We start from the raw sequence: 27,709 nt of genomic DNA, 5'->3' as shown, positions 1-27,709 counted from the left end.
AGGTGTAATAAACTAATAAATCATAAACGTGCATAAACCATCAACAATTAAAAATTTCTATGATTTCAATAATTTATGTGGCAAAAGTATAGACAAAGTGCCGATGAAGTTAGCTACAAATGACGGACAGATTTGAATTTGGCAGTGTTGCCATATCACAAATAAATCACGAAATATATGCGATATAATATTAATGTTACTAAACATTCTTTTTAAGTTTTCAAAAGAAGTTTAATTTATTATAATTTAAATTAACTTTAATTTAGAGATGCTATTTTTATTCAACTTACGCACCACGCTCCACACTAAAGCGTCAAACGCACTTATAAAACTTAAATCGCTTAAATTAAAACGTTCTTCCCACATTTCTTGTACATTTAACACTCTTTCTGGTTCAACAAAATTGTTGTAGGCATTATTTTTAATTTGAATTTTGTATATAAAATAAACAAATGCACACAATTGAAATGTAGTAACGATCTGAACAAGTTCCAGTAACTAGCTAATACATTAAGAAAACGGTATTCAGGTACCATTTCATCCCAAAAATTATAAGAAAATAGTCATAAAATTGAAATCTGCTAAACATCTGTTGCAATCTGGCAACTAGTGTTTTCAAAATTTTGACAGTATTGTCAAGTTTATTTGCTAATCTACCAAAAGCCAATTATAATTTTTTTTCTAATAACTAACTGCAACTAATATCAAAAGAAACAAATATTCATTCATTCGTGTTTCATATAAATTTAAAAATTTTAAAAAAATACCCGATTTCATAAAATAATATAATAAAAATGTACTGTTTCAAAGCATATTTGAGGCATAAAACATATACATAATAAGGACATGGCAATACCGCAAACACAAATTTGACATGACGTTTATAGCCAACTTCATCGGCACTATCTGCTTTCTCTATATTTTTGCCATTTATGTATTTGTTGTTGTTTTGTATTGTATGTTAACATTTCACATTTAAGCTCATAATAAATTATGGAAGTTAAAGTTGAAGTTAAAGAGGAGTTTGAGAAATACGACCAAAAATATATGGAGGTGGAGAATCAGCTCCAAACAGAAATAAATCTTGAAGAATTGAAGGATGAACCTGACGATTACGCAGTTGAGACAAGTAAGTTGTAAAAATGTGTACACATTCTGAAAATTGATACAGATATCATGAGGGTGTTGCCAAACACTGCATTAGTAATTTGTATTACTAAAGCAATTTATTTTGTTATTAGAACATCCTAGAATAGTAAAGGTGGTGTATTTTTATCAACTCAAAATGTATCAATGGCTTCTGCTTCATTTACTCAATAATGTACAATGACTATTATAGGCTGCTATATTTTATCAACAAATGTAGATGATCGTCTATATTCCTTGATACCTATTGTATGTTCCATCTTTTCCATTTTGGAAAAATTTTCACAGTGATTTCTAAATTTTTTCTCTAGTCTAAAGGCACAACAAATATACAAGCTAGAAGATAAAGACGGAAAGGCAACAACAGATAAACAAAACATTCTGAAAATAACTAGAGAGTTTTATAAAGACCTCTATACCAGCCAAAGATCACAAGAAAATTTACCGAGACGAGTAAAGACTCTCATAAATCAGGGATCGGAAATACTTTTACCCATTACTGTGTCAGAAGTAAGATCAGCTTTAAAGGAAATGAAGAACCATCGATCGCCTGGTGACGATGGACTCGTTATTGAGGCAATAAAAGCAGGAGAAGAAATTCTATTAAAATCAGTAAGCGAACTGTTTAATAAATGCTTACATGCGGGTACGATTCCTAAAGACTGGAACAATGCAGTGATAGTCTTGTTACACAAAAAAAGGTGATATTACTAAATTAGAAAATTATAGACCCATCAGCCTCTTGACACATATGTATAAACTCTTTATGAAAATCTTAACAAAGAGACTAACACCTAAACTTGATTTCTATCAGCCCAAAGAACAGGCAGGCTTTAGGAGAGGATATGGCACAAATGACCATTTGCACACCATAGAGATCTTAATTGAAAAATGCATCGAGTACAACATACCACTGGTTCTTGCATTTGTCGATTACGAGAAGGCTTTTGATACTGTAGAGTTTGAAACCGTACTGGAAGCCCTAAATCAAAGCCGAATAGATTACAGGTACACGTCACTAATCAAAAACATCTACGAGAACCTAACATCAAGTATACGACTACACAAAGACACAGAAAAATTCAGCTTAGGTCGAGGAGTAAGACAAGGAGACAATATTTCACCAAAATTGTTCACGGCAGCTCTAGAGTCAATATTTAAGAACACCCAATGGCAAGATATGGGCATCAATATAGATGGAGAAAGATTAAATCATCTGAGGTTTGCAGATGATGTCGTATTAATCGCAGATAACTTACAGGATACGGTTTCTATGCTACATTCGCTTAAAAGTCTGTCTGAAAGAGCAGGATTAAAGATAAACTTTGAGAAAACTAAACTTATGACAAATCTCGTAATGAGTGGAAATATAACTATCGACAATAATACCATACAACAAACAGACACTTACAAATATCTGGGACACGAGATCAAAATAAACAGAGACAATCAAACAAATGAAATACAGAGGCGAATAGGCCTGACATGGGCAGCATTTGGCAAACTAAGCCATATTCTAAAAAGTTCAATTCCCATGTGTCTCAAGCGAAAAGTTTATAACCAATGTGTTTTGCCTGTACAAACTTATGGAGCAGAGACTTTAACACTCACGCAGAAATCTGCGAATAAACTAAGAGTTACACAACGAGCCATGGAACGTGCAATGCTGAATGTGAGCCTCCGAGACCACATAACAAACCGACAAATCAGGCAAAGATCAGGAGTTCAAGACGTCATCGAAAGAACCACGAGACTTAAGTGGAACTGGGCAGGACACTTAGCCAGAACACAAGATGGACGATGGACAAGACGAATTATGGAATGGAGGCCCAGAAATTATAAAAGAAGCCGAGGACGACCACCGACTAGATGGACCGACGACATAAAAAGAGTAGCGGGAAACTGGCTACAAGCGGCCCAGTGTAGAGAACACTGGAAAGAACTGAGGGAGGCCTATGTCCAGCAGTGGACGGGATTGGCTGATTGATGATGATGAAAGGCACAACAGTGCCCAGACAAGAGGGAATATTATTAGTCTTAGATTATAGATACATTTCCTTTCTAATGCCCTTAATTTGATTACTAGCAATGGCTCGCATACAAACAGTGTGCAGAAGCAATGTAAGCATCTATGAGGGCCATAACAAGCCTTTCAATTTCCTAAAAGTACTGTTTTTACAGTATTTTTAAAAATACTTGTAGGTAATCAAATGAGTACCAAAGAATATAGACGCTTATTTGTGAGTACATTAGTGCCTCATTCAAGCTGTCAAAATACCTTTTCTCATTTAAAGATTAATTTAAATTAAAAGCATAAAATGTGGCTGTCTTTAATTGTATATCTTAAAGAACCAGACATCTTGTTTGTTAATTAGAAAGTTGATTTTGGTTGACTTAACTCAGTTCACTGATCGCAGTATCAACTGTCTAGTAAATCTAGTAATAATTATTTTTTGCTACATTGTTTACATTTTGACCTACTGGCAATGGCTCGAAATTACTATACAACAAATAGTAAGTAAGATTCACAATAGTAACAAAATAAGACTGCATCAATTAAATCAAAAGTTTATTTCTAAAATTTTTATTTTCATTAAATCATTTATAGATTAGTATTTACAAATGGAAAGCTTTTAATGAAAATTAATGAATATGTACTCCCATTAATCATTATTCATTTTATTGCCATTTCTGCAGGTTTATTAACATTTCTTAAAATTTTGGTTTTATTGAACCAAGTAATGTTTTAAAAATATGCTTCACCTATTTGCAACTGTTAAGAAGAAATTTGCAAAACTCTCATTTAAGTATGCCTGTCAAACCATGTATAAAATGGTATTAGATAGGCTTTCACTTCGCTTCTTGAGAAGTCTTTAAATTGTGCTGAAGCCTTTAGATTGTTGTCATGAACAAATTTGCATTTGCGAATGCGAATTTGTTTATGATAACCTTTATTTCAAACTAATTATGACATTAAATGAGACTTGCCATCATTACTCCACAATTAACTGCAAGACTAATAACTTTGTGTATACGAAACTCTAATACTACTTAAAAGACAATTGATTTTTATTTCACTAAATTAAAAAAAAATACTGTGTTTTATTTAAATTAATTGACTTAAGGTGGTTCAAAATTAAAAAACAATAGTGTAGAAAATTCAAGAAATTCCTGGACTGTGAGTTATATTACTCAGGTAGCTTGCTACACAAAGCAGCACATATGTTTAGATCTGCATAATCAATTAAGGAAAAAGTATGTATTGTTTTTGAAGGGAATAACCTCTTGGATCGCAAAAACATATGTTCAAATTTGTACCGAAATCTCTTGAAAAATCACATCAATCATATTTCCTTTTGCTAAATCGATGTTAAATGAAAATATCCAATATCAACCCCAGTAATCTTTAGTTTTATTAAATACAATAGAATTATAAAATTCCACAGAATGGTTACTATGTCAGAAATATGCAAATTGAAATAATGTTATTATACAATACAAAAGAATTTAAAAATTTGAAATACGATAGAAATTAATTTTATTATGGTTTTATTACCTGAAAATTTGGAAAAAAACATTTTAGTTTTATTGACTGGTTACTAGAGGTACGTCATAAATATGCAAATTAAAATAATTTTAGTGTTCAGGCAGCTTCCCTTTATGGTTTGCTAAAAGATTATTTTTAGGTAGGTATTTCCTGAAATTTTGAACAACCTTTAGTCGAATCATATTGTTTAGATTACTATATGTTTCTTTAGAGTATTTCTATATATTATTACTACTGTGCATTATAAAAATGTAAACATATATTTAGATTTGATTATAATTTTACACTATAATTTTATTACTATATTTTGAATTTAACGGCGGTCCGCAAAAAACAAGCTCACGGTCCGGATGCAGACCGTGGTCTGCCATTTGGTGACCTCTGCTATAGAGTACCACTCTTCAGGCAAATATAATACTTATTTTTTGCGCTTTTTTGTTCTATAGGTCACGATCACATGGTAGAAAGCTGTGACTGGCTCTGGAAAATGATTTTTTTAAATCGTTTATTATTAACTATCTTTAATCTTGTTCTTGAATATGTAATTAGACGGTTGACGGTGAGCGGAAATAACATACTTACAAACAAGTCTACCCAATTAGCAGCATACGCAGATGATATAAACATAATGAGCAGAACAGTGAATGCAGCGGAAGAAACCTACGTTGAGTTGAAACAGAGTGCAGAAGCATTAGGGCTAGCAATAAATACAAATAAAACTACTCATACAAACCAGATCAAATAGACCGGTACAACAACACTTTATTGACGATATAGAACATGTAACTAGATTCACATACCTAGGAATGGATCTGGTCGCAAGCAATGAAGAAGAACCGGAAATAAATAGAAGACTTGTGCTGGCAAATAAAGCCTATTTCGCAATGGGCCACATATTCAAATCGCGAGACGTACACCGGAAAACAAAATCCGGGTCTATAAAACAATAATCAGGCCCATAGTAAGTTATGGTTGTGAAACATGGGTGGTGACACAGAAATCTGCCAATGCATTAGATTTATTTGAAAGAAAAATATTACGTAGGATCCTGGGCCCAATAAGTGAAAACAACCACTGGCGAATTAGGTATAATAGAGAAATATACGAGCAATATAGCGAACCAACTTTAGCACAACATACTAAACTGCAGAGATTACGGTGGGCAGGGCACGTGGTCCGCATGCATGGGAATAGAATCCCCAGAAAATTATTAAATGCAAGAATGCAGGGAAAAAGACCTGTTGGAAGACCTAAAAAGAGATGGGAAGACGAAGTCGATGAGGATGCCAGGAACTGCCTGGGAACGCGTTCATGGAAAAGAACAGCGGTAAATCGAGATGATTGGAGAAGCCTGTTGAAGGAGGCCAAGGCCCGATTTGGGCTGTAGCGCCATTGGATGGATGAATATTATTAACTAAAACTGTTAACAAATGAACCATTACAGCATTTTTGTTTTGCCCGGCGCAGTTGTCAGAAAATATATAAAGGGTTTTTACTTGGTGGTTTATATATTTTTTAATAAAATGCCATAAATACGAGGTAGTCTCTATGCAACCATTTTTTTGGTATAGTTTCATCTGACATGTAATTAACCGACTGATTTTTTTGCACGGATGGAATAGTTGATTATATACCCAAAGCTGCAAATATCTCCCCTGTTGTTAAGACAACTACAGGTAGATTTTGTTGGTAGTCAAAACAGATTGTTTCAATAGATGGATCAACTTTTGCCTCTGGTTTTTTCTTTAAGATCATCATAAAAGGCTTGCGCTTTTCGCAAGTGAAGTTCTTTCTGAACTTCCAACTTTTTATTTTCTTCCTCAGTTGAAGCAGACTCTATCTGCACTTTCAATGCATCGCAAGTCGAGCACGTGTCAGTTCTTGGATATACAAAAGAGAGGTTAAAATTTTGTTTAAAATATGTGTAATAGAAATCATAGCTTATTTTAGGATTCATTTTTTCGTGGTTAATTAACAAAGTGTATTGTTTTGACTCGTACTTCTGCAAATAAAGTTCATGCATTCTTTTTACGTTAAGATCGGCTGAAAGGTATCGTTTTTGCAACTCTACGAGAATAATGGGACTTGCATGAAGGAAAGATTTTAATTTGCTCATTGAAAGTAGCGACTATCTTATCTGGTATTTTATTAGACCGATTATGATGCTTTCCGTTCATCTTTGTCAGGTAGGTTTCCAGTAGCTCGAAAATTTAAAATTCTTTGAACACGACTTTTAGTAATAGCGTGCATATTACAAAATGCAGTGCGACAAACTAGAAAACTTTTTGTTCCTACTTTTATATGGTACTTATATGAAAATTTTTTCGTTGCGGGAATAGTAGCCTTTCTCCTTCTAGATACTTTTTTACATCCAAAAGCGTACCTAAATAACTATCCTGAATATTTTTATCCCCCATTGTATAAAATTTTGTAAAAATTTCTTTTTCCAGCTCTGTAAACTTATTGAAACACTCATTTTTACATGTGCATCTAGTTCCCTACCTTTTCTGAGGATTAACTATTCCCTTGTTTAGTTTCCATCCTGAAGGTAAACGCTTTCGTTTTTTTGACCTTATGAATGCATCAGTTTTGGTATTATCTAAAAAAAATTAACAAAATATACAGAGAGCAAAGTAAAACCCAAAAATACGTCTAAAACTGTACTCGTAAAATTATTAATTATTTTTCTACCAGGCAGGGAACAAAAACGTTTTTTTCTGTTTTTGTTTTTTCTTAACCCCCGAAGTAAAACGGAGTGGGGTTATAATTTATTTTAATGTGTGTATCTATCTGTGTCATCCTAGCTCCTAAACGGATAAACCGATTTTGTTTTAGTTTTTTTAATTTGAAAGATCATTTAGTCGAAAGTGTAAAATATCTACCTATTGTTAATCCTGATTCAAGAAATTCGGTTCAGCCGTTTAGAAGTTATGAACGGTTAAAAAAAGGTATGATTCTTATCTTCATTATTTTCGCTGCTAGAGGAGTCACTGGTGGAATCGCATTCTGCAGTAATATGCTTGTTTTGGGACTCATGTCTGTTGCTTGTGATTCCAGAACAACTAGGTGTAGCTGGTTCTACTTCTGTAAAAACCATTAAACAACCTTAGATAGATAACGAAATCCAAAAAAGAACCAAAACACTTACCCCCTGTATTTTTCAGGCCAGTATCACTTTCCAATACATAATCAGGATCATCATCACTATTATCACCAAAAGGATCACTTCCGCTGCCAGAAACACTCTCAAAACTGCTCATCTTTAACAAGTTTAATATTCGTATCAACACCACACAAAAAGTAGGGTTCGCTCTCCCTACCTGTTGGGGGCAAAAACCGCTCATGTGGAGCACCTAGGCGCTTTTTCCGATCAATAGGATCGATTTTCTCAATAAAATTACAAACCGCTTGGCGCAAGAATGGGTCACATAAAGATAGGCAACCAACTATACATTATACGTGGACGGCTCATGCAGCAAACGAAGCGGAGTATTTTTTTATAATATTTATATTGGACCACGCTCTGGCACTCCTGCTTATGAAAGGACTCCTCTACCAAGTGAAGACGATACCCACTTATGGGAATTAAAATTTTTTTTGTTTTATTTATCTTAATTCTACAGTCTACTTTATTTTCTTATCATTTGTAATAAATACAACCAATATACGAGTAGTATATTTGAAAATTATTTGTAAATATTCATTTTTAAGTGACTGGTAAATTATTCGACATGTTTTCGGAATAATTATTCTTAACGACCGGGGAGATATAGCACAGCTAAAGTTTAAATCCTCATAAAATCTTCCTGTTGCAAGAAAACTTAACGTAACTGTTAATCTTTCCTCAGCAGTGATCGCTTGTCTCATTATAGTATTTTGTTTTGTAATTTGGTATTCGATTAATTCCAAAATAAACCTAAATTGGTGATCATCCGTACGTAAATATTTTTTTTAATGAGATGTTTTGGAAATCCTTAATTAGGCTAACAAATTCAAATGCGAAAACTGATTCCTTTTCTAATACCACTTTTTTGACCACAACATATTTTATGATAGGATACTAGAAACGAATATTTTCGCGTTTACACGTCTAGGCGACCAACTTTCTACTGGCATCGTGTTCTTTTAAAATCCAAAAATGCATTAAAACCATTACCCTACACTATCATACATATCTACACAACCATTTCACTCAATCTTGTCATCATTACGTGTAAACCTTTGATTTGTTTTTTCAACTGTGAGCAGTTTCTCGATATATTGTCCCAGTTTCCGTTATGTAGGAGCAAAGGTATTTAAATTCACCTTCGTGTCCTAGTTTTTCTACAAACAATTCTATCTCCCCAACCATTTCTCTTCCTCCCAATCACATATAATCCGTTTTCAATCTACTAAACGTAAGTCCTCCCTCTTCAATAGCCCTTCTTTAACACTCCAACTTCTCCTTCAATATTTATTTGCTCTCTTCTACTAACACGATATCATCAGCAAAGAGCATTGTGCAAGGAGCCCCTTTCTTACTTTCTCTATCAATACATCCATAACCAGATTAAACAGGTAGAAACTCAGTGAAGACTCAAACCAACCGTCATTGGAAAACTTCTGGTTAATCCGACACAAGTCCTTAGCTCTATTTTCCTCTCTATTAACTGTGTCAAAGCAAACAAGACATCCGGTCTCCTGCTTCCTAGCATAAATCCAAACTGTTCCTCTCCTATCGATGTATCCCTCCTTAACCTTTGCTTTAACGACTTGACAACTTCATCTCTTGCTATCCCCGGTATCCTCATTTGGGATCCCGCATCCTTTATCTCTCCTCTTGTGTTCTTCATTTAGCAACTTTCTAAAGTACGCATACCATATTTGCTTCATGTCAACATCGGTTCTTAACACTCTTTCATCCACACGCTTAATCTGCTGCACGTGGGTCAACTCCCTTGATAACTTGTCCCTTGCGTTAGCAATGCTGTAGAACCTTTTCATTCCCTCTGGTGTTTCCAAATCTTCATACAGCTTTGTAGATGAACAAATTTAACAGCGCGTGTTGCTTCCCTCTTTGCTACTTTGTATATATTCTTTATTCTTATCTTTCTCTCTTTTAGATCTGTCATACCTCTTTCTTCTGTCTAACCTTTTGTTTCACTTCATGGTTCCACCACCAAGTTTCTTCGTCTATAGGTCATTTACCAGATTTTTTCAAACACTTCCTAAACCATTAGAACCACAACTTTATTGTTGATTTCCCACCAGTCATTTACTACAAGCTCACCAGCACTCTATCTCTAAAGACTCTTACCAAATCTTTCTTTAACTTCCACCACATTACTTTCTGGTGTCCTACTTGCTGTTCTTTCTGCCTTACCTTTATCTCCGTATCTACTATCACCGGTCGGTTAACAATGGACTACAGGTAAACAATGGAATATAAGGTCTTTATTCATACGACTTTACTGTTGCATCCAATTACAGCCTAAAATAAAATATTTAAAATTTTTTGGCAAGTTGATTCTTTTCATTGATATTATGTACTATTTCATTAGAAAACGCTATTCTTGACAGAAATATCGAACTTTCCTATATAATACAGTGTAAGCAGCATTGCAGAGTTGGATTCGACGGCAGACATGACATTTTGGAAATGTGGGTGGGGTACAAGTACAAGTTAGCCCTATTCCTGTTTTCATTTTTCATCATAGTTAAAAGAAACTTATAATTTGTTGTTTATTTTAGGTTCTTCTCGGAACGAGAATAGGCTAGAAATTATAATATTACCTGAACAGTCATGTAATACAGATAAAATGAGTCGACAAGTTCACGTTACTGAAAGACTATACAAATGTGAAATTTGTCCTAAGTCGTTTACTGAAAAAAATTCTTTATACACACATAAGAAAGTTCACATTGGAGTAAGACCTTATACTAAAGGTACTTTAAATTGCCGTGTGAAAGTTCACACTGGAGAAAGACCTACGTGTGATATTTGTTTTAAGCAATTTGTTAATAAAAGTTCTTTAAATGTACATATGAAAATTCACACTGGAGAAAGGCAATATAAATGTGAAATTTGCTTTAAAGAGTTTACTAAAAAAAGTAATTTAAATGTCCATATACAAGTTCACACTGGCGAAAAACCTTTTAAATGTGAGATTTGCCATAAACAGTTTATTCAAAAAAATAGATTAAGTGACCATTTGAAAGTCCACACTTTAGAAACACCTTATAAATGTGAAGTTTGTCTTAAGCAATTTGCCCGAAAAAGTAGTTTTAAAAGGCATATAAAAAATCACACTGGGGAAAGATCTTATAAATGTGAAATTTGTTTTAAGCAATTTGCACAAAAAAGTAATTTCAAAAGACATATGGAACAACACACCGGGGAAAGACCTTATAAATGTGAAATTTGTTTGAAACAGTTTGTCCACAAAAACTCTTTAAATCCACATATGAGAATGCACACTGAAGAAAAACCTTTTAAATGTGAGATCTGCGATAAGCAGTTTATTCAAAAATCTAATTTAAATGAGCATTTGAAAGTTCACACTGGAGAAAGACCTTATAAATGTGAAATTTGTCTGAAGCAATTTGCCCAAAAAGGTAATTTACAAAGGCATATGAAACATCACACTGGGGAAAAACCTTATAAGTGTAAACTTTGTCCTAAGCAGTTTGCTCGAAAAAGTAACCTAACGGATCATATGAATCATCATACTGGGGAAAGACCCTATAAATGTGACATTTGTTTTAAGCAATTTGTTCGGAAAAGTAATTTAACGGAGCATATGAAACATCACATTGAAAGTTCACATTGGAGAAGGCTTTCACATATGTGAAATTAGTTTGAAACGGTTTACTTGCCAAAGGTATTTAAACGCACATATGAAAATGCTCACTGGAGAGAGAGATCTTATAAATGTGAAATTTGGCTTAAGCAGTTTACTAAAAAATGTACTTTAAATGAACACATGAAAGTTCACACTGGAGAAAAACAAACGTTTTAAATGTGAAATTTGTTTCAAACTATTTGCTTATAAAAGTTCTCTTAAAAGTACATGTTAAAATGCACACTGGATAGAGGTGGAAACAGACATATATGCTAGTATGCCTTAAGCAGTTTTCTATTGAGCAATATGAAAGTTGACACTAGAGAAAGACCTTAGTCTTTCCAGTCCAATTTTTACAGAAATAATTAGCTTTTGGCGATATTTAATTATACTTTGGACAGGTATATGTTTCCATGCTCGTACGTACTTAGTAGTTGCGAATGGCGATTCTATGATGTGTGCAAATTACAGAACAACTATTTCAGAATACCATGTGGTACGTTTGACACCATTCCTATGATCCAATTTTGATTTTTTTTATTAACTCACGTCGACAACGTATTAAGATCATCAGTGACTAATTAGAAAAGGTCGGTATGGTCCGTATTATAAGTTAAACAGCTTCCAATCAAATAACTATGGCACAGACTGAGAAGATGGATTCGCATATTGCTACCTCGTACTAAAATTTTGGTAAACTTAATGCTGTGCTTCAGGCAAATGGTAAGAATTTGTTCAACTTCATATTGAACGTTTAATTACATCACTGAGACGTGTTCAGGCTGGTTTAAAGACATGTCGAGGAAGTACCAAATGATAAATAAGTATTTTCTTATAGACAGTTTGTTATTACCGAGATTCACTTTTTAATAGTTTTGAATTATGTAATATAATTTCACTAATACATGCGTTTTTTCTATAAACTTTATCTTTTATTTACCTGTAATGCTCTCTCTTACATTTAATACCCTATCTAAAACTGACGTATGCAAATTATTTGGTTTGCCAAAAATAGGCATGTATAAAAATTTTAACTTAATGGTTCATTTATATTAAAAAATATTACACTTTTTATCCTCAAATAGCTTGAATGAAACTATAAAAACTAGATTTTGTCGGTTTGGGATAGTACTATCATACTTCTAAGAGTCATTAATGTTCAATTCAGCGGGGTGCTATTGTTTGAGATGTGAAATTACATAAACAAGGGATCATTTAATAAAACAGATATGTCTTGATTATGGAATTTTCCACTTCGAACAATAGGAGCCCGCTTAGCTAAATATTAATGAGACTCTTAAAATAATGGTAGTGAGTCTAGTTATACTATAATTCCACTATTTGGAAGAGTGATTTTATCGTTTGAAGGCAGAGGTGAGAAGTGAGGAAAGAAAATCCAGTGGCGTACACTCACTTTTATTTCAACGTTAATTATATTTTATTTTTTAAATATTATTTGTTCGAAATAGGCCACAATATAAATTTATTTACAGGTTTTTACTGACGTTTCGATCTCTATATCCAAAGACCGTTTTCAAAGATATACACGATAGTTACATTTATTTTATTTATAAAATAGATCATTTCTATTATCAATAGAATTTCTATTATTAATAAAATAGTAATTTCTACTTATAAATCGATATATTGTGGCTTATTTTCAAAATTCTCCCTAACAATACAGAATTCCTCAAGCAAAAAGCTATAAAAAATAAATATATCTATCATTTATATATTTGAAAACGATCTCTTTATAGAGATAGAAACGTCAGTAAATTAAACATTTGAATATATTTTGTGGCTTATTCCCTACATTCCCCTAAAAATACAGAATGCCATAAGCAAAAAGCTATAATTGATGGATTCGACCGTTACTTGATGGAAATTCATTTTATGTAACAATAAAACACTGAAAACTTTGTTTTCGAAACTTCCACAAAATTTATTATAAAATCATCACTACAGCTGTTTCGGCAGAGTGCCTTTCTCAATTGATCTATTTTTGGTATGCATTTACACTTTATAGTCTTTAACGAAACCACTTTATAGTCTTTAACCAACTTGAGACAAACAGTTTTCCCCTCCTCAACCCATTTGGTTAAAGACTGTAATGCGTAAATGCATACCAAAAATAGATCACTTGAGAAAGGTACTCTGCCGAAACAGCTGTAGTGATAGATTTTATAATAAATTTTGTGGAAGTTTCGAAAACAAAGTTTTCAGTGTTTAATTGTTATAAAAATCTATAAAAAAACAAATAAATTTGCAGAAAGCTTATTGATGCTACCCGGCTGTCGCGGAAGTTACGCTAAAACGTCTATTGACGTGACCTGACCAGGTTCTAATTTTAAGATTCTCTTAAACCAGCGCTCAAATACTTCGGAAGTCATTTCTTCATGATAATCTCCTGTTTTTCTAGACTCATATTGAAGCAAACCATCATCAAGGAACCCTGTATCACTTTCTATATGGATAATGATTAAACGTCGTCCCTTTCCTGATGGAGCTTTTAATCCTGTAAAGCAGCCTTCTATAAATGCTTCGCGTTTACCTTTGACATTTAAATCTTGCCAATCTTTTCCAACTGTATGACCTTCGTTAACCCAGGTTTCATTCAAATAATATGTTTTCCGTTCAATGCTGCGAAGTGTGCGTATTTCTTTAAAATATTTTCTTCTCCACACAATAATTTCTTTTTTTTTCTAATAACAAACTTTTTCTGTTTTTACATATCGAAAGTTCATTTCGCGCATAGTTCTGATTAATACTCTACGAGATATTTTGGGTAAAAAGTAATTGTTTTCGAGCCCTTGAGAAATTTTTTAAGTGTTGGAATTTTACTCCGAAAATAAAATGTCTTGTCTCGTCATCCAAAACAATGTTTTTTCTACCTCTAGTTTTACGTTTTACTTTCTTTTTATTTTCCGATGTATTTTTAGGCACATGATAAATACAGCTAATGGATACTTTTGTTAAACTGCTACAAATATCGACCGCTTGGCTAATATTTGATGCCATTTTTCTGCATCATGCAATTCAATTCCTTCATATCGTATCACTACCTTCTCTTTTGACGTTAACATTTTGCTGTCTTCTCTTGGAACAACTCGGTTGTTCGTCCATTATATTTTAATAATCACAGAATATAATTAAAAATTTACTGTAAAACGACAAACTCCAATAGCACTAGGATTATCACAACAAACTTCAACCGCAAAAAATATAATCACAGAAGGCAACAGAAGCACTCCCGCCAGTACCGCCTAAGTAAATGAACGTTTCTTGCTTCGGCAGGTGCGGTGGTATTACCGCTACGATGGTTTACAAATTCCCAAGTTGCCAAGTTTTTGAAACGGAATGGGAATTAAATGTAACATATCAATTTTTATTTTATAAACTTAAATATGTAACAAAACTGAACATGTATATAAAATTTATTTCAATGCAATTTTGTGCTCAATTTTTACTATTGAAAAACTCATTTTTTTGGAATTTTTTATGTCGGTAATAATCGCTGCGTCGAAGAATTCAGTTTGTATGACCATAACTGCCACTTGTGAACAAGAATCGGCTACACTGTACGGCATCTTGTGGTTACGTCTGCTATAGAGACGCACAAATAAATGTACTAATTAAACATTCTATGATTTCTGATAGAAAAATGGCAAATTAAACGGCTAGTTTTCGGGGGCCGCTGAGTACATTTAAATTTAAGGACATTCGGCGTTTAAACGATGAAATCACTCTTCCAAATAGTGGAATTTTACTATAGTTACAATTCGCGACTTATTCTTTTTCTTGTAGTGACTATCCGTTTCGGATGTTGGCGACCATCATGGCAATCGCTATTTTGCTTATTGTGGTCATTGTGTTGAACCACTTACGTAGATTTTTCAGCCAGGAAATTATTCGCCTTCTTGGTCCGTGTTTCCTTCTAGTTTTCCCTGTAGAATTAACTGCAGCAACCCATATATTTCGCTGTTTCTCATGATGTGACCAAGGTATCCGATTTTGTCTGTTTTTATTGTATTTAACAGCTCTTTTTCTTTTTGCATTCTTAATAATGCCGTGGTCATTTATTTTAATAAATTTTTATAATTTTTATTTCGTTTATTTTTTTAGTAACGTGGTTGGTATAAGATATCTTTATGATTCGACGATAAAGCCACATTTGGAAAGCCTCAATTTTCTTGCAGCTCATTACAAGATGCAAATCTTCTAACAGCTGTATACCGTTCTTAATTAGACGGGCCGTTTGCTTTCTCGGTTCGTTTAAAGAGACGCATATGCCAGTTGCAGTACAATTTATGACACTGCTTACATTTAGACGGATCCAAGACAAAGAATAGATCAGGGTTTTTACACGGACGTTTTTGCATCGCGAAGAGGTAAATGCCCGGATCGGATATAGTGGGAATGAATCTGCCAACGAGATGGCCCCGAGGTGCTTCCCTCCTATCCCGCGGATTACCAAATAAACAAAATAGACGTTGATGCTTTTACTTTGGTACCACTTATCGAAAATAAATGTGTCTTGTAGGACAAAACATCGGGGGAATATAGAGACAAAACGTAATATGTATATACATTGTGTCAATTTTAAAACTTATAATGGGCTATATCTCACGAATAAAAGCTGATATCGAAAAATGCTTGAAACCGTTTCTAGGATAGTAAGGGGGAACTAAAATGACATTAAAGAGAACTCATCTCCATCAACCTGCTAGATCTCACCAACCACAAACCCCTACTTGTACAAAAACAAACAAAAAAATTCCGACGGGCACTTATCAGTAGTAATATCCCTAGGACATTGATAACACGAAATAATTTCATGACAATCGAAAGCTCATTCCTTGGTAACAGCACGAAGCCGAAGGCTGAGTGCTGTTACCAAGCAACAAGCTTGAGAAATTTGTCATGAAATTATGAGGCATTCATCAATGTCCGAGGGATATTCGGCGGATAATTTTTCGAAAAAAAAAATCATAACGAAACATTTATTTATTAAAAGTACAGTTAGTGAAAGTACAATTATTAAAATTTAAGTTAACATCAGATTCGTTGCTGTTCTCTACTATAGAAGATCTATTACCACGCATAATATTTATAATCTTGTTGTGACATTTTGAAATTTATTTGGATGAAGTTGTCAAACTCGATCGTGTTGTCATAGGGATTGAAAATTGCACTGAATGCAATTATCAGTCTAATGTTGACATGATTGGGTGAAATTGTTCCACATGACACAAAATGACGAAATTTGAATGGTTGTTAGAACAGTCGAAAAATTATCATTAAAAATTTTAGACCAGGAGATAGCACTACAAATACAAAAGTCATAGTAAGCCGACTGATATTAACACCCTGTATAATTATTGAATTATACAGGGTCATCAACAAAATCAACAAAAACCTCATTAAATTTTCTATATAAACCAAAGTTTCACAATTATTGCGTCACCCTGTATAATTATTATTTATACCATTGGATAGCATTTTTATAGTCTTTTCAATGATGTATCACAAGTAGGGGTTTGCAATTTAAACTTTTTTGGTTGTGGTGGGTGGGGAATAGGTTGTTGATGGGGATGAGTTTTCTTTTCTTTATTCGAAATAAATAAAATATCATAATAAATAGGTTTATATAAAATATAATCAAAGGTAAAAAAAAACAGAAGAAATAAAAATAGGAAAGTCAACCATAAATACGTCTTTTTGACCTATTGGTCTTCATCAGTACAGTGCAGAAAACAATATATTCGCTGGAATCTCTTCTCTTGTTTCATACAAGCATTTTCTTTCCTAGCATTAATACCATGAAATAGTTGCATTGCTACTGAAGTAATCCCTTTCCAAGTTAATATAACGTTTCTAAGTTGAGTGCTCCGTACTGATAGAGACCAACAAGTCAGAAATATATATTTACAGTAGACTTTCATATTCTTACACACTGTTCATTCATTTTTGTGTGTGCTATGTATTATTCTCATACTTTATTTTACCATAGTTTTTTAAAAATCTTATAATTATTATATTCTAGTGATTTGACAAAAATGTATTATTTTATACTTGCTATTGTCTTATTTTCCTACTTATGTACTAGCTAAAGTATCGCCATTTTGTTAAATTTTAGATTGTTTATCACTACTAATTTGATCTAAATCTTTGGTGCTTTTTATAGGACTGACTCCTACTCGTACCCCCTCCACATTATCAAAGTGGCATGTCAGACTAATGTCTAGAGCCTGACCCACTACTCTGAGCCGCGTAATGTAGGTTGCCTATTATGAATTTGAATCGGGGAAATTACTGACAGACTTATGCATGACGTCCGACATCGGATAATCATTTTTGACTAAAATAGATGTTAATCATTATTTTTCTTTCAAAACGAATTGTCATTACAACAAGCAATTTTAGTTCTATCATATAATGATTTAATGACTCCCTTTTAAACATTTATGTTGTGATTTGATTTATAATTTAGATATATGTTCATATGTGTTGGTTTTTGTATACATGAGTCCCATATCCACTATTTTTCTTTGAGATTAAAACATCCAGAAAAGGCAACGATTTATTTTATTTCTTTTCCATTGTAAGTTTTATTGACTCCTCTTTTTTATCTTTTATTTATATTAATCAGAAGTGTGTCCAACAGATCATCTACATATTTCCAACGTATTGTGGGCTTTAAATTTTGATTAGGAATATTTGTTTTGAAATCTTTCGTCAATATATTAGCTAATAATGGATTTAAAGCACAGCCTAAAAATTTTGTTGATAGAAATCATTGTTTAGATGAAAATAAGTGTTGTCAGTAGATAATGTCAACAGTTCCGTTATAGCTGACACATTTAATTTGGTTCTAGTTGTTAATCTATCATTTTGTAATTTGGTCCTAAATTGTTTTCAAAGTTTCATCTAATGGTACATTTATATATAGACTATTTATTTATATAAAAACTTACTTAGAAAATATTACATATTATACAAATCAATGTACCAAATGATATTAACATTTAAAAAATAAAAATAATTTTAATGAAATTTGTGATTTTTTTTCTATCTAATCGTTGTTTTATTTAAGTTAAGCATAGCCCCAGCTATACAGATCCCTGTTTATAGTAATAACTTCAGTTTGTTTTTGAATAATACATCTACAAAAAAGGTGCTACATATTTGATTCATTCATGCCTTGTAATGTGCTTTTTTTGGCTTGCTTAAAAACGTTTTAGAGACCTTTTCTTTGTAATATCAATAAATGAATAATTTCTCCGTTTCGAAATACATTATTCAGCACAGTTATATAAAAATTATTTATTAAATGATGGTTAGTTCCTCGAAAAGCTCTTACTTTTAATATTTTTTGTTGCGTATATGAACATATATCTAAATTATAAATCAAATCCCAACATAAATGTTAAAAAGGGAGTCATTAAATCATTATATGATAGAACTAAAATTGCCTGTTCTAATGACAATCCGTTTTTAGAAGAGAAATAATTATTATAACATCTATTTGAGTAAAAAATGATTATCCGATGTCGGACGTCATGCATGCGTAAGTCAGTAATTTTCCCGATTTTAATTCATAATAGGCAACCCACATTACGCGGCTTAGAGTAGTGGGTCAGGCTCTAGACATTAGTGCATGTCAGCCGTCGAGTCCTACTCTGCTGCATAACACAGGTAGGGCGGCGTTGAAAGTTAAAAGCGGTCTTTCGTCTATGGTACTTATGTAGTGCAACACAAACGAGCCGTCGTTTGTCAGCTCGCCGCGCTGCCTATGCTGAGTACCATGTGCCGTCAGCGGTTTTATGACTTCTGGCGACACATCAGTTATAGATAATCTCGTGGTTCAACACACGTATTTGCGTGCCCACAATTACTTTTGAGAGTGTTTCCAAATTTTGAATATATTATGTCATATCAGATGATCAGATCATTATGTGATATCAGATGAATATTCAAATAAAATAAAGAAGAAACATGCTTGGGAAGAGGTTACCCACAGTTTTATTTCGGAAGATCCTACCGAGGAAAAGAAAATACAGTTAGGTATGCAAATGAAAAGTTTATTTTCTATTAGATAAGTATATAATATTTTTAAATTTGTGTATTTTGCCATTCTAACGGATCAATATTAACAAAATAATTGGTAAATTGTTGTTAGTGCTCTCCGATTTCCTCTATTTAGTGAATCAGTCTGTAAGGTGTGAAAACTTTTTGCTGAAATAGTATCGTGATCGTCGTGACCATCCCTTAGGACTCTTATATTTTTCGAACGTTTTTTTTTTCAACGGGTAACGGGCCGATGCTAAACGGGTACCCGTGTCGACAATTCATAAATTTCAAGGGGTATGCGTCCGTTGACAGTATGGAATCTTCGAAATATCGTCAGTTTTAAAGTAAAAAGTGCACGCAATACATGTTATATCATGTTGTCGTCAAAGCAAAAAATTATACTACCGTATTATTTGTATAAAAAAATGCAGAAGAAACAAGAGAAGCGTAAAAGAAAAATATCGATACATCCTATTTTGTTAGAAAGAGAAAAGTATGGTGCTTTCCATACACTGTACGAAGAATTGAAAAAAGAGGAAACAAAATTATTAAAATCTCCATATCAAAATCCATATTTTAGCGGCAACAAAGAAATTTATTGAAACAACGGATGCTCGTCCAACGCCGTCAACACACTTGTATAAACTAAAATGGTTCGCTGAGGGTTCACTGCACCGGCCCGACGAAGTTCTTGCCGAGGGGGACTGGATACGTAGACGGTGAAAAGTTAACTAACGGATTGGTTGCCGTTGCGTGAACAAACATTCATACGAACCTGAAAGACACTGAGCAACGGCCAGTGAGACGGTTTCAAAAACGACCTGTTGACCGTTGTCGTTAACAAGATCTCTTACTCTGACAAAATTATGCAAGACACTGCAGGCTTTAATTATATCTTGTGATAAATCAATATTTGCGTTAAGTGTCTGTGGAAAAAACGCCATTTATTCGCTAGAATGTCGAAAGTGCATTCAATGTATCTTCGAGCCCTCGATAATCTGTAATTAAAAATTTTTTTCTCCATTGTCAAATTTGTTTCTCCATAGGGTCTAAGTACATTTTCTAATAGGGGAAACGCTTCATCCCCTACTATTATAAAGGGATATTCTATCACTTTTTTTGAATAGGTTTTGCATTAGGAATACTTCAACATACCATTAGATGTAAATAGATAACTACTATCACACATTACAAAAAGTACCATGGAACAATAATGTTTATAGTTATAGAACATAGAACCACTATTAGCTGGTCGGATCATTCAAATGTGTTTTTCATCAATAGCTCCTATGCAATTGTGGAAATTTTTATTTTTCTCAAATCCGTCGGTAATTTCAAGCCACTTCTCAGTGGTTAATTTTGGAAAAGTACTCTTCCTCTCCCACTCGCACCACAACTTTACTGTTGGTTTCCCACCAGTCATTTACCATATTTTTTTCCTCAAGTTCTTCCAGCACTCTACTTTTAAAAACTCTTGCCAAATCCTTATTTCCCTTCCACCACTTTACTTTCTGATGTTCTACTGTTCTACTACTTTCCTTTCCGCCTCATCTTTATCTTTGTATCCACTATCACGTCGTTTTTGACTAGCTACACAATGGACTACAGGTAAAAACATGGAATATATGGTATTTATTTATACAACTTTTGCCGTTATTACAGCCTATAAAGTACATTCTTGACAGAAAAATCTTAACTTTTTATATAATACAATGTAAACTGCAGCAGGACAATAGGACACGACGGCAGAAATACGGACGGAGGAGGTACGAGGACGAGTTAGCTTTATTCCTGTAATTAAAAAAAAATTGTAATCTGGTGTTTATTTTAGGTTCTTCTCGGAAAAAGAATAGACTGGAAATTATGGTTCACACTGGAGAAAAATCTTATAAATGTGAAATTTGTCTTAAGCGATTTGCTAAAAAAAGTTATTTAAATTACCATATGAAAGTTCACACAGGAGAAAGACCTATGTGTGACATTTGTTTTAAGCAATTTGACAATAAAAGTTCTTTAAATGTTCATATGAAAATTCACACTGGAGAAAGGCCTTATAAATGTGAAAATTGCTTTAAGCAGTTTGCTAGTAAAAGTAATTTAAATGTCCATGTACAAGTTCACACTGGAAAAAAACCTTTTAAATGTGAGATTTGCCTTAAACAATTTATTCAAAAAAGTAATTTAACTGACCATCTGAAAGTTCACACTAGAGAAACACCTTATAAGTGTGAAATTTGTCTTAAGCAATTTGCTCAAAAAAGTAATTTCAAAAGACATATGAAACATCACTCTGGGGAAAGACCTTATAAATGTGAAATTTGTTTTAAGACGTTTATTAAAAAACGTGATATAACTGAACATAAGAAAGTTCACACTGGAGAAAGCCTTCACAAATGTGAAATTTGTTTGAAACAGTTTGTCCACAAAAACTCTTTAAATATACATATGAAAATGCACATTGAAGAAAAACCTTTTAAATGTGAGATTTGCGTTAAGCAGTTTATTCAAAAATGTAATTTAAGTGAGCATTTGAAAGTTCACACTGGAGAAAGACCTTATAAATGTGAAATTTGTCTAAAACAATTTGCTCAAAAAGGTAATTTACAAAGACATATGAAATATCACACTGGGGAAAAGCCTTATAAATGTGAAATTTGTCTTAAGCAATTTGCTCGAAAAGGTAATTTAACGGAGCATACAAAACAACACACTGGGGAAAGACCCTATAAATGTGACATTTGTTTTAAGCCATTTGCTCGAAAAGGTAATTTAACGGATCATATGAAACATCACTCTGGGGAAAGACCTTATAAATGTGACATTTGTCTTAAGCAGTTTATTCAAAAACGTGATATAAATGAACATATGACAGTTCACACTGGAGAAGGCATTCACAGATGTGAAATTTGTCTGAAACAGTTTGCTTACAAAAGGTATTTAAATGCACATATGAAGATGCACACTGGAGAGAGACCTTATAAATGTGAAATTTGCCTTAAGCAGTTTACTAAAAACTGTACTTTAAATGAACATATGAGAGTTCACACTGGAGAAAAACGTTTTAAATGTGAAATTTGTTTTAAACTGTTTGCTTATAAAAGTTCTTTAAATGCACATATTAAAATGCACACTGGATAGAAGTGAAAACAGAAATATATGGTAAATATGTCTTATTCAGTTTTCTATTGAACATATGACGGTTAACACGAGAGAAAGATCTTATAAAAATGTGAAATGTGTGTTAGTACTTTACTAAAAAAAGTAGACACATGTGAAACTACACATTTAAGAAAAACCTTTTAAATGGGAGATTTGCTTTATTTAAGGCTTTGTTTAAGGTCGCCAGATCGTGAAAAACTGGATACATTTATTAACGCACGTCGACAACGTGTTAAGGTCATCAATGAATAATTAGAAATGGTCCGTATGAGTTAAACAGCTTTCGGTCCAGTCAAATAACTATGGCACAGACTGAGAAGATGGATTTGTGTATTGCGACCCCGTACTAAAATTTTGGTTAGCTTAATGCTGTGCTTCAAGCAATATGGTAAGAATTTGTCCAACTTCATCACTGAGACGTGTTCAGGCTGGTTTAAGGACATGACGAGGAAGTACTAGACAAATGATAAACAGTATTTTCATACAGACAGTTTATTATTAACGAGATTCACTTTTTAAAACTTTTGAATTATGTATTATGATATTATATATGTATAATATAATTTCAGTAATACATGCGTGTTTTCTATAAACTGTATCATTTATTTACACTTAATTCTTTTGACATTTAATACCCTATCTAAAACTGACATTCCCAAATTGTTTTATTTGCTAAAAATAGGCGTGTGTAAAAGTTTTTAAACTTTACGGTATATTTATATAAAAAAATATTAAACTTTTTATCCACAAATAGCTTGAACCAAGCTATAAAAACTAGATTTTATCGGTTTGGCCCTTGGGGAAGGATTATAAAATTATAAAACACATTTTCATCCATTGTTGCGCAAACTATACCATTATAATAATAATAATAATAGCGTTTATTGTCCAACAGAATCCATTTATAGGACAAAATACAATACTAAAGTTAAATGAAATATTAATAATTCATAAGTACTAACTAAATAACACATTTTTCGAGTAATTTACCTTAACATAAAGAAACTACTCAATCACCTAGGTAGATCTCAGCCATCCTAGTAAGCTGCCTTAAACTGCAGTGAAATATATCGCAGTAAGCACTCAAGGAATTATAATAGTTGCACATGAGAAATAGAGGAGAATTTAACATAAGATTAGTTCTAGCTTGTGTATTTCTGAACTTTATCGAATTTCTCACTGGATAAGATGGAACGTTAAAATTTATTTGTCGAAGAATATCAGGGCAGTCAATGAGATTATGTAGTAGCTTGTACAGGAATATTAGGGAGGCATTAATTCGTTTAGATTCGAATGATACTACGTCCAAACCGCTACACAACTCACTATTGCTGATGCCCCTCTTGGGATATATGCCGTTAATTTTGAAAGACAAAAATTTTAAAAATTTACGCTGCACCTGCTCTATAATTTGGATATGTACATCATAAAAAGGTGACCAAATGACAGAGGCATATTCCAGTTTACAGCGTACAAAAGTGTAATAAAGTAATTTAATTGCCTTAGTATTAGTGAGATTTCGACTATTTCTAATTACTTATGAATCCATAAGATTTAAGTGCTTCTTTAACCTTTAAATTAACATGTTCAACAAAGGTGAGTTTATAATCAAATGTAACTCCGAGGTCTTTAATTTTATTCAAACGTTCAAGTTCATTGCCGTCGATAATATAAGGATGGTATATATTAGACTGTTTCCTAGAATAACTAACTACTTTGCACTTATTGGCGTTAAGATTCAAATGATTTGCATTACACCATTCATGTACACGATTCAGTTCACTCTGCAAAAAATGACAATCATTAAGGTCGCTTATCAATGAATAAATCTTTAAATCATCGGCATAACATAAACATGGTGCAGAAATTGATTCACACAGATCGTTAATAAATAACAAGAACAATAATGGACCTAGATTAGAACCTTGTGGAACCCCTGAAGAAGCTAGGTACTTTTCCGATTTGTAACCATTATAAGCAACAAACTGCGTTCTATTTGACAAGTAAGACCTCATAAAAGTCACGGCATCCTCAGAAAAACCAAAGAGACACAATTTAGAAAGTAATACGCCGTGGTGAATTCTGTCGAACGCCTTCGTAAAGTCAGTATATATGACGTCAACGTGACTTCTATTATCTAGGGCCGCTGAGATATATTGTGTGACCATTAATAATATATATATATATATATATATATATATATATATATATATATATATATAATATATATATATATATATATATATATATATAGAAGCAAGGTAAATGTCCCAGTTATCGACACAATACGTGAAATTCTGCAAATATTAAGTGTTTCACAGTTGTTTTTGTCATGCGTACACCTCTAATCGTCCACCTCTAACTGTTTCCTGTCATAATTAGCGTCAACTGATAATACTGGATACTGATATACAGTTACAGTTTTCAGCCATGATTTTTCAGCAGTGTTCGGTAAACAGTGGTTAATAGAGGACGTGTGTCGGTCACGGTCTACTACGACTAGTTCGCTTAAGTAAAAAACGCTTAGTATCCTTCTTGAGTGAATAAGCTTATAAGACTTTAAGGTGAGACATATTACTTGTAATGCATGTTTTATACATGTTTTTTAATATATTTTCTCCAATATTATCAATTAAAAATATTTTCTGATTGTTATAATTCCCGAATTTCTTGTTTATCCTTTAGTGTCTATTACTGGTATAGTGATAACCAGTTATTGACACAGGTGTCTCAGAAACGAAAGCTTTATACCTCTCCTTTTCTAATCTGTTGAGTTTATCTATATTCTAAATTCCTCGATGGTTTCTACAAAAATCAATCTAACTCTGTACCAGTTATTGACACCCTTTTTTATGAACGAGTTAGTGGTAATCTTCTAAATAAACCGGTGTCTATAACTGGTTCCAGTGGGTGTCAATTACTGGTACTAGAGATATTTAGGCTCTGAAATATACTATTATACTTTTTAACTATCCTAGGATGACTCCGTATGCTTTATAGATTACCAGAAGGCATTTGACAGAGTAAAACATGACAAATTAATGACTCTAATGCAAGAAATTGGAATTGACAACAAAGATCTTAGAATTATCAGAAACATTTACTACAATCAAACGGCCAAAATCAAAATAGAAGACCAGTTAACTGATAAAATTGCAATAGAACGTGGAGTACGACAGGGCTGTATTTTGTCTCCATTGTTGTTCAATATTTATTCTGAATGGGTATTTAAGGAAGTTTTAGACGGTTGTGCTAAAGGAATACTAATAAACGGTGAATGGTTGAATAATATTAGATATGCAGATGACACTATAGTTTTTGCCGATAATCTGAATGACTTACAGCTTTAGCAAATCGCATAACAGAAGTCAGCAACAGATACGGACTAGCTCTTAACATAAAGCAAACCAAATTTATGACAATTAGTAAAAAACCAATACTTAACGCTCAACTTACAATCAACCAACAGAATATCGAAAGAGTCGAGCAATATACATATCTAGGCACCAATTTAAATAGCCAATGGGACCACTCAATAGAAATTAAACAGCGTATAATAAAAGCAAAAGCAGCATTCGTTAGAATGAGGACCATTTTCAACAGTCGAGACATATCATTAAAAACAAAATGCCGTCTATTGAACTGCTACATATTCACAGTTCTGCTCTATGGAATGGAAGCATGGACACTGACTGTTGCATCTTTGAATCGGCTCGAAGCTTTCGAAATGTGGTGTTATAGGCGCATCTTACGTATATCCTGGGTTGACAGAGTTACTAATGTGGAGGTCCTGCGTAGAATGGGGAAAGAATGTGAAATCCTCATGACCATCAAAACTAAAAAGTTGGAATATCTAGGACATGTAATGAGAAATCAAGAATGTTAGGGCCTTCTCCAGCTGATTCTCCAAGAGATGGTAAATGGTAAGAGAGGATCGGGAAGAACACGCATTTCCTTGCTTCAAAATTTACGAAAGTGGTATAACACGACTACCACTAAACTGTTCCGCGCTGCAATAAACAAAGTAAAGATAGCCGTGATGATCGCCAACATCCGGAACGGATAGGCACTTTAAGAAGAAGAAGGATGGCTCCAAAATTTAATTACAGTCAAGAATAGATGCTGGAAGCTTTGGAGGCCGTTGGTCAAGGTATTCCGATGAAAACAGCTAGCAAAACGTTTGGTGTTCCTCGAGTTACCTTGATGTACAAATTTAAAGGGAAGTCTCCTGTTAATAGAAAAATGGGACCAGCAACTTTTCTTACAACAAGAGAGGAAAGTGAGCTTGAAAGATGGATTTTTTATTGTTGAAATACTGGTTTTCCCATTACGAAAGAAATACCGTTGGATAGCGTACAGATTCTCGTTAAAAATCTGAAAAGGTCATCTACTTTTTCCAACGGTAAACAATTTTTTTCCAAAAATGTCCTAAGAAGGCATCCGCAAGTTGCTGCAAGAGTTTCACAGAATTTAGCACCTGATAGAGCTTCGGTAACGGAAGGCAATAAAGGGCGTTCTGTGAAGTTAGGCAACATCTGAATAAGGTCAATTGCCTTAGAATATTGGATGATCCTCAAAGAATATTTAACTGCGACGAAACAGCCTTTTTTCTTTCTTCCAAAGGATCTAAAGTTCTTGTGAGAAGAGGCGACAAAACAGTGTAGAACTTTATAAACTGTGACGAGAAAGAATGTATTACAACATTATTTGTTGGAAATGCTTCTGGAAAACTGGTTCCCCCAATGGTTGTGATGAATTTTCAAAGATTTCCTAAAAATATTATACAATCTATTCCTAACAATTGGTCATTTGGAAAGACCACATATTACGATGACTAAGCCAATTCTTGAACAGAATAAAATAATACTTGTTGCCCTGTATCCTAATTCAACTCATATAATACAAACTATGGATGTCTCTTTTTTTCATCCCTTGAAAAATCAATGGAAAAAAATGATACATAATT

General features: G+C 33.1%; 1 protein-coding gene across 5 annotated transcripts in view; it reads left to right on the top strand.

Annotated features, from left to right (window-relative positions):
- Window positions 1–704: 704 nt before the first annotated feature.
- LOC140432583 (uncharacterized) overlaps window positions 705–27,709 on the top strand; it is a 30,988-nt gene continuing 3,983 nt past the window's right edge. The window contains exons 1-2 of one of the 5 annotated variants that reach the window (XR_011949819.1): window positions 705–1,129; window positions 7,858–8,729. Coding sequence is in view for 3 of the 5 variants with exons in the window: in XM_072520586.1 (XP_072376687.1) it covers window positions 994–1,129; window positions 21,416–22,722 (1,443 nt within the window). In the remaining 2 variants the exon portion in view is untranslated. Of the gene's footprint in view, window positions 1,130–7,857; window positions 8,730–10,423; window positions 12,414–19,211; window positions 19,579–21,415; window positions 23,244–27,709 lie in introns of those variants that run through there. The other 4 variants (XM_072520586.1, XM_072520587.1, XM_072520588.1 and 1 more) reach the window with 4 other exon arrangements.

The sequence above is a fragment of the Diabrotica undecimpunctata genome, chromosome 1 (genome assembly GCF_040954645.1).
Source record: "Diabrotica undecimpunctata isolate CICGRU chromosome 1, icDiaUnde3, whole genome shotgun sequence".
Lineage (NCBI taxonomy): Eukaryota > Metazoa > Arthropoda > Insecta > Coleoptera > Chrysomelidae > Diabrotica > Diabrotica undecimpunctata.
This window is presented reverse-complemented; position numbering and strand designations above follow the sequence as displayed.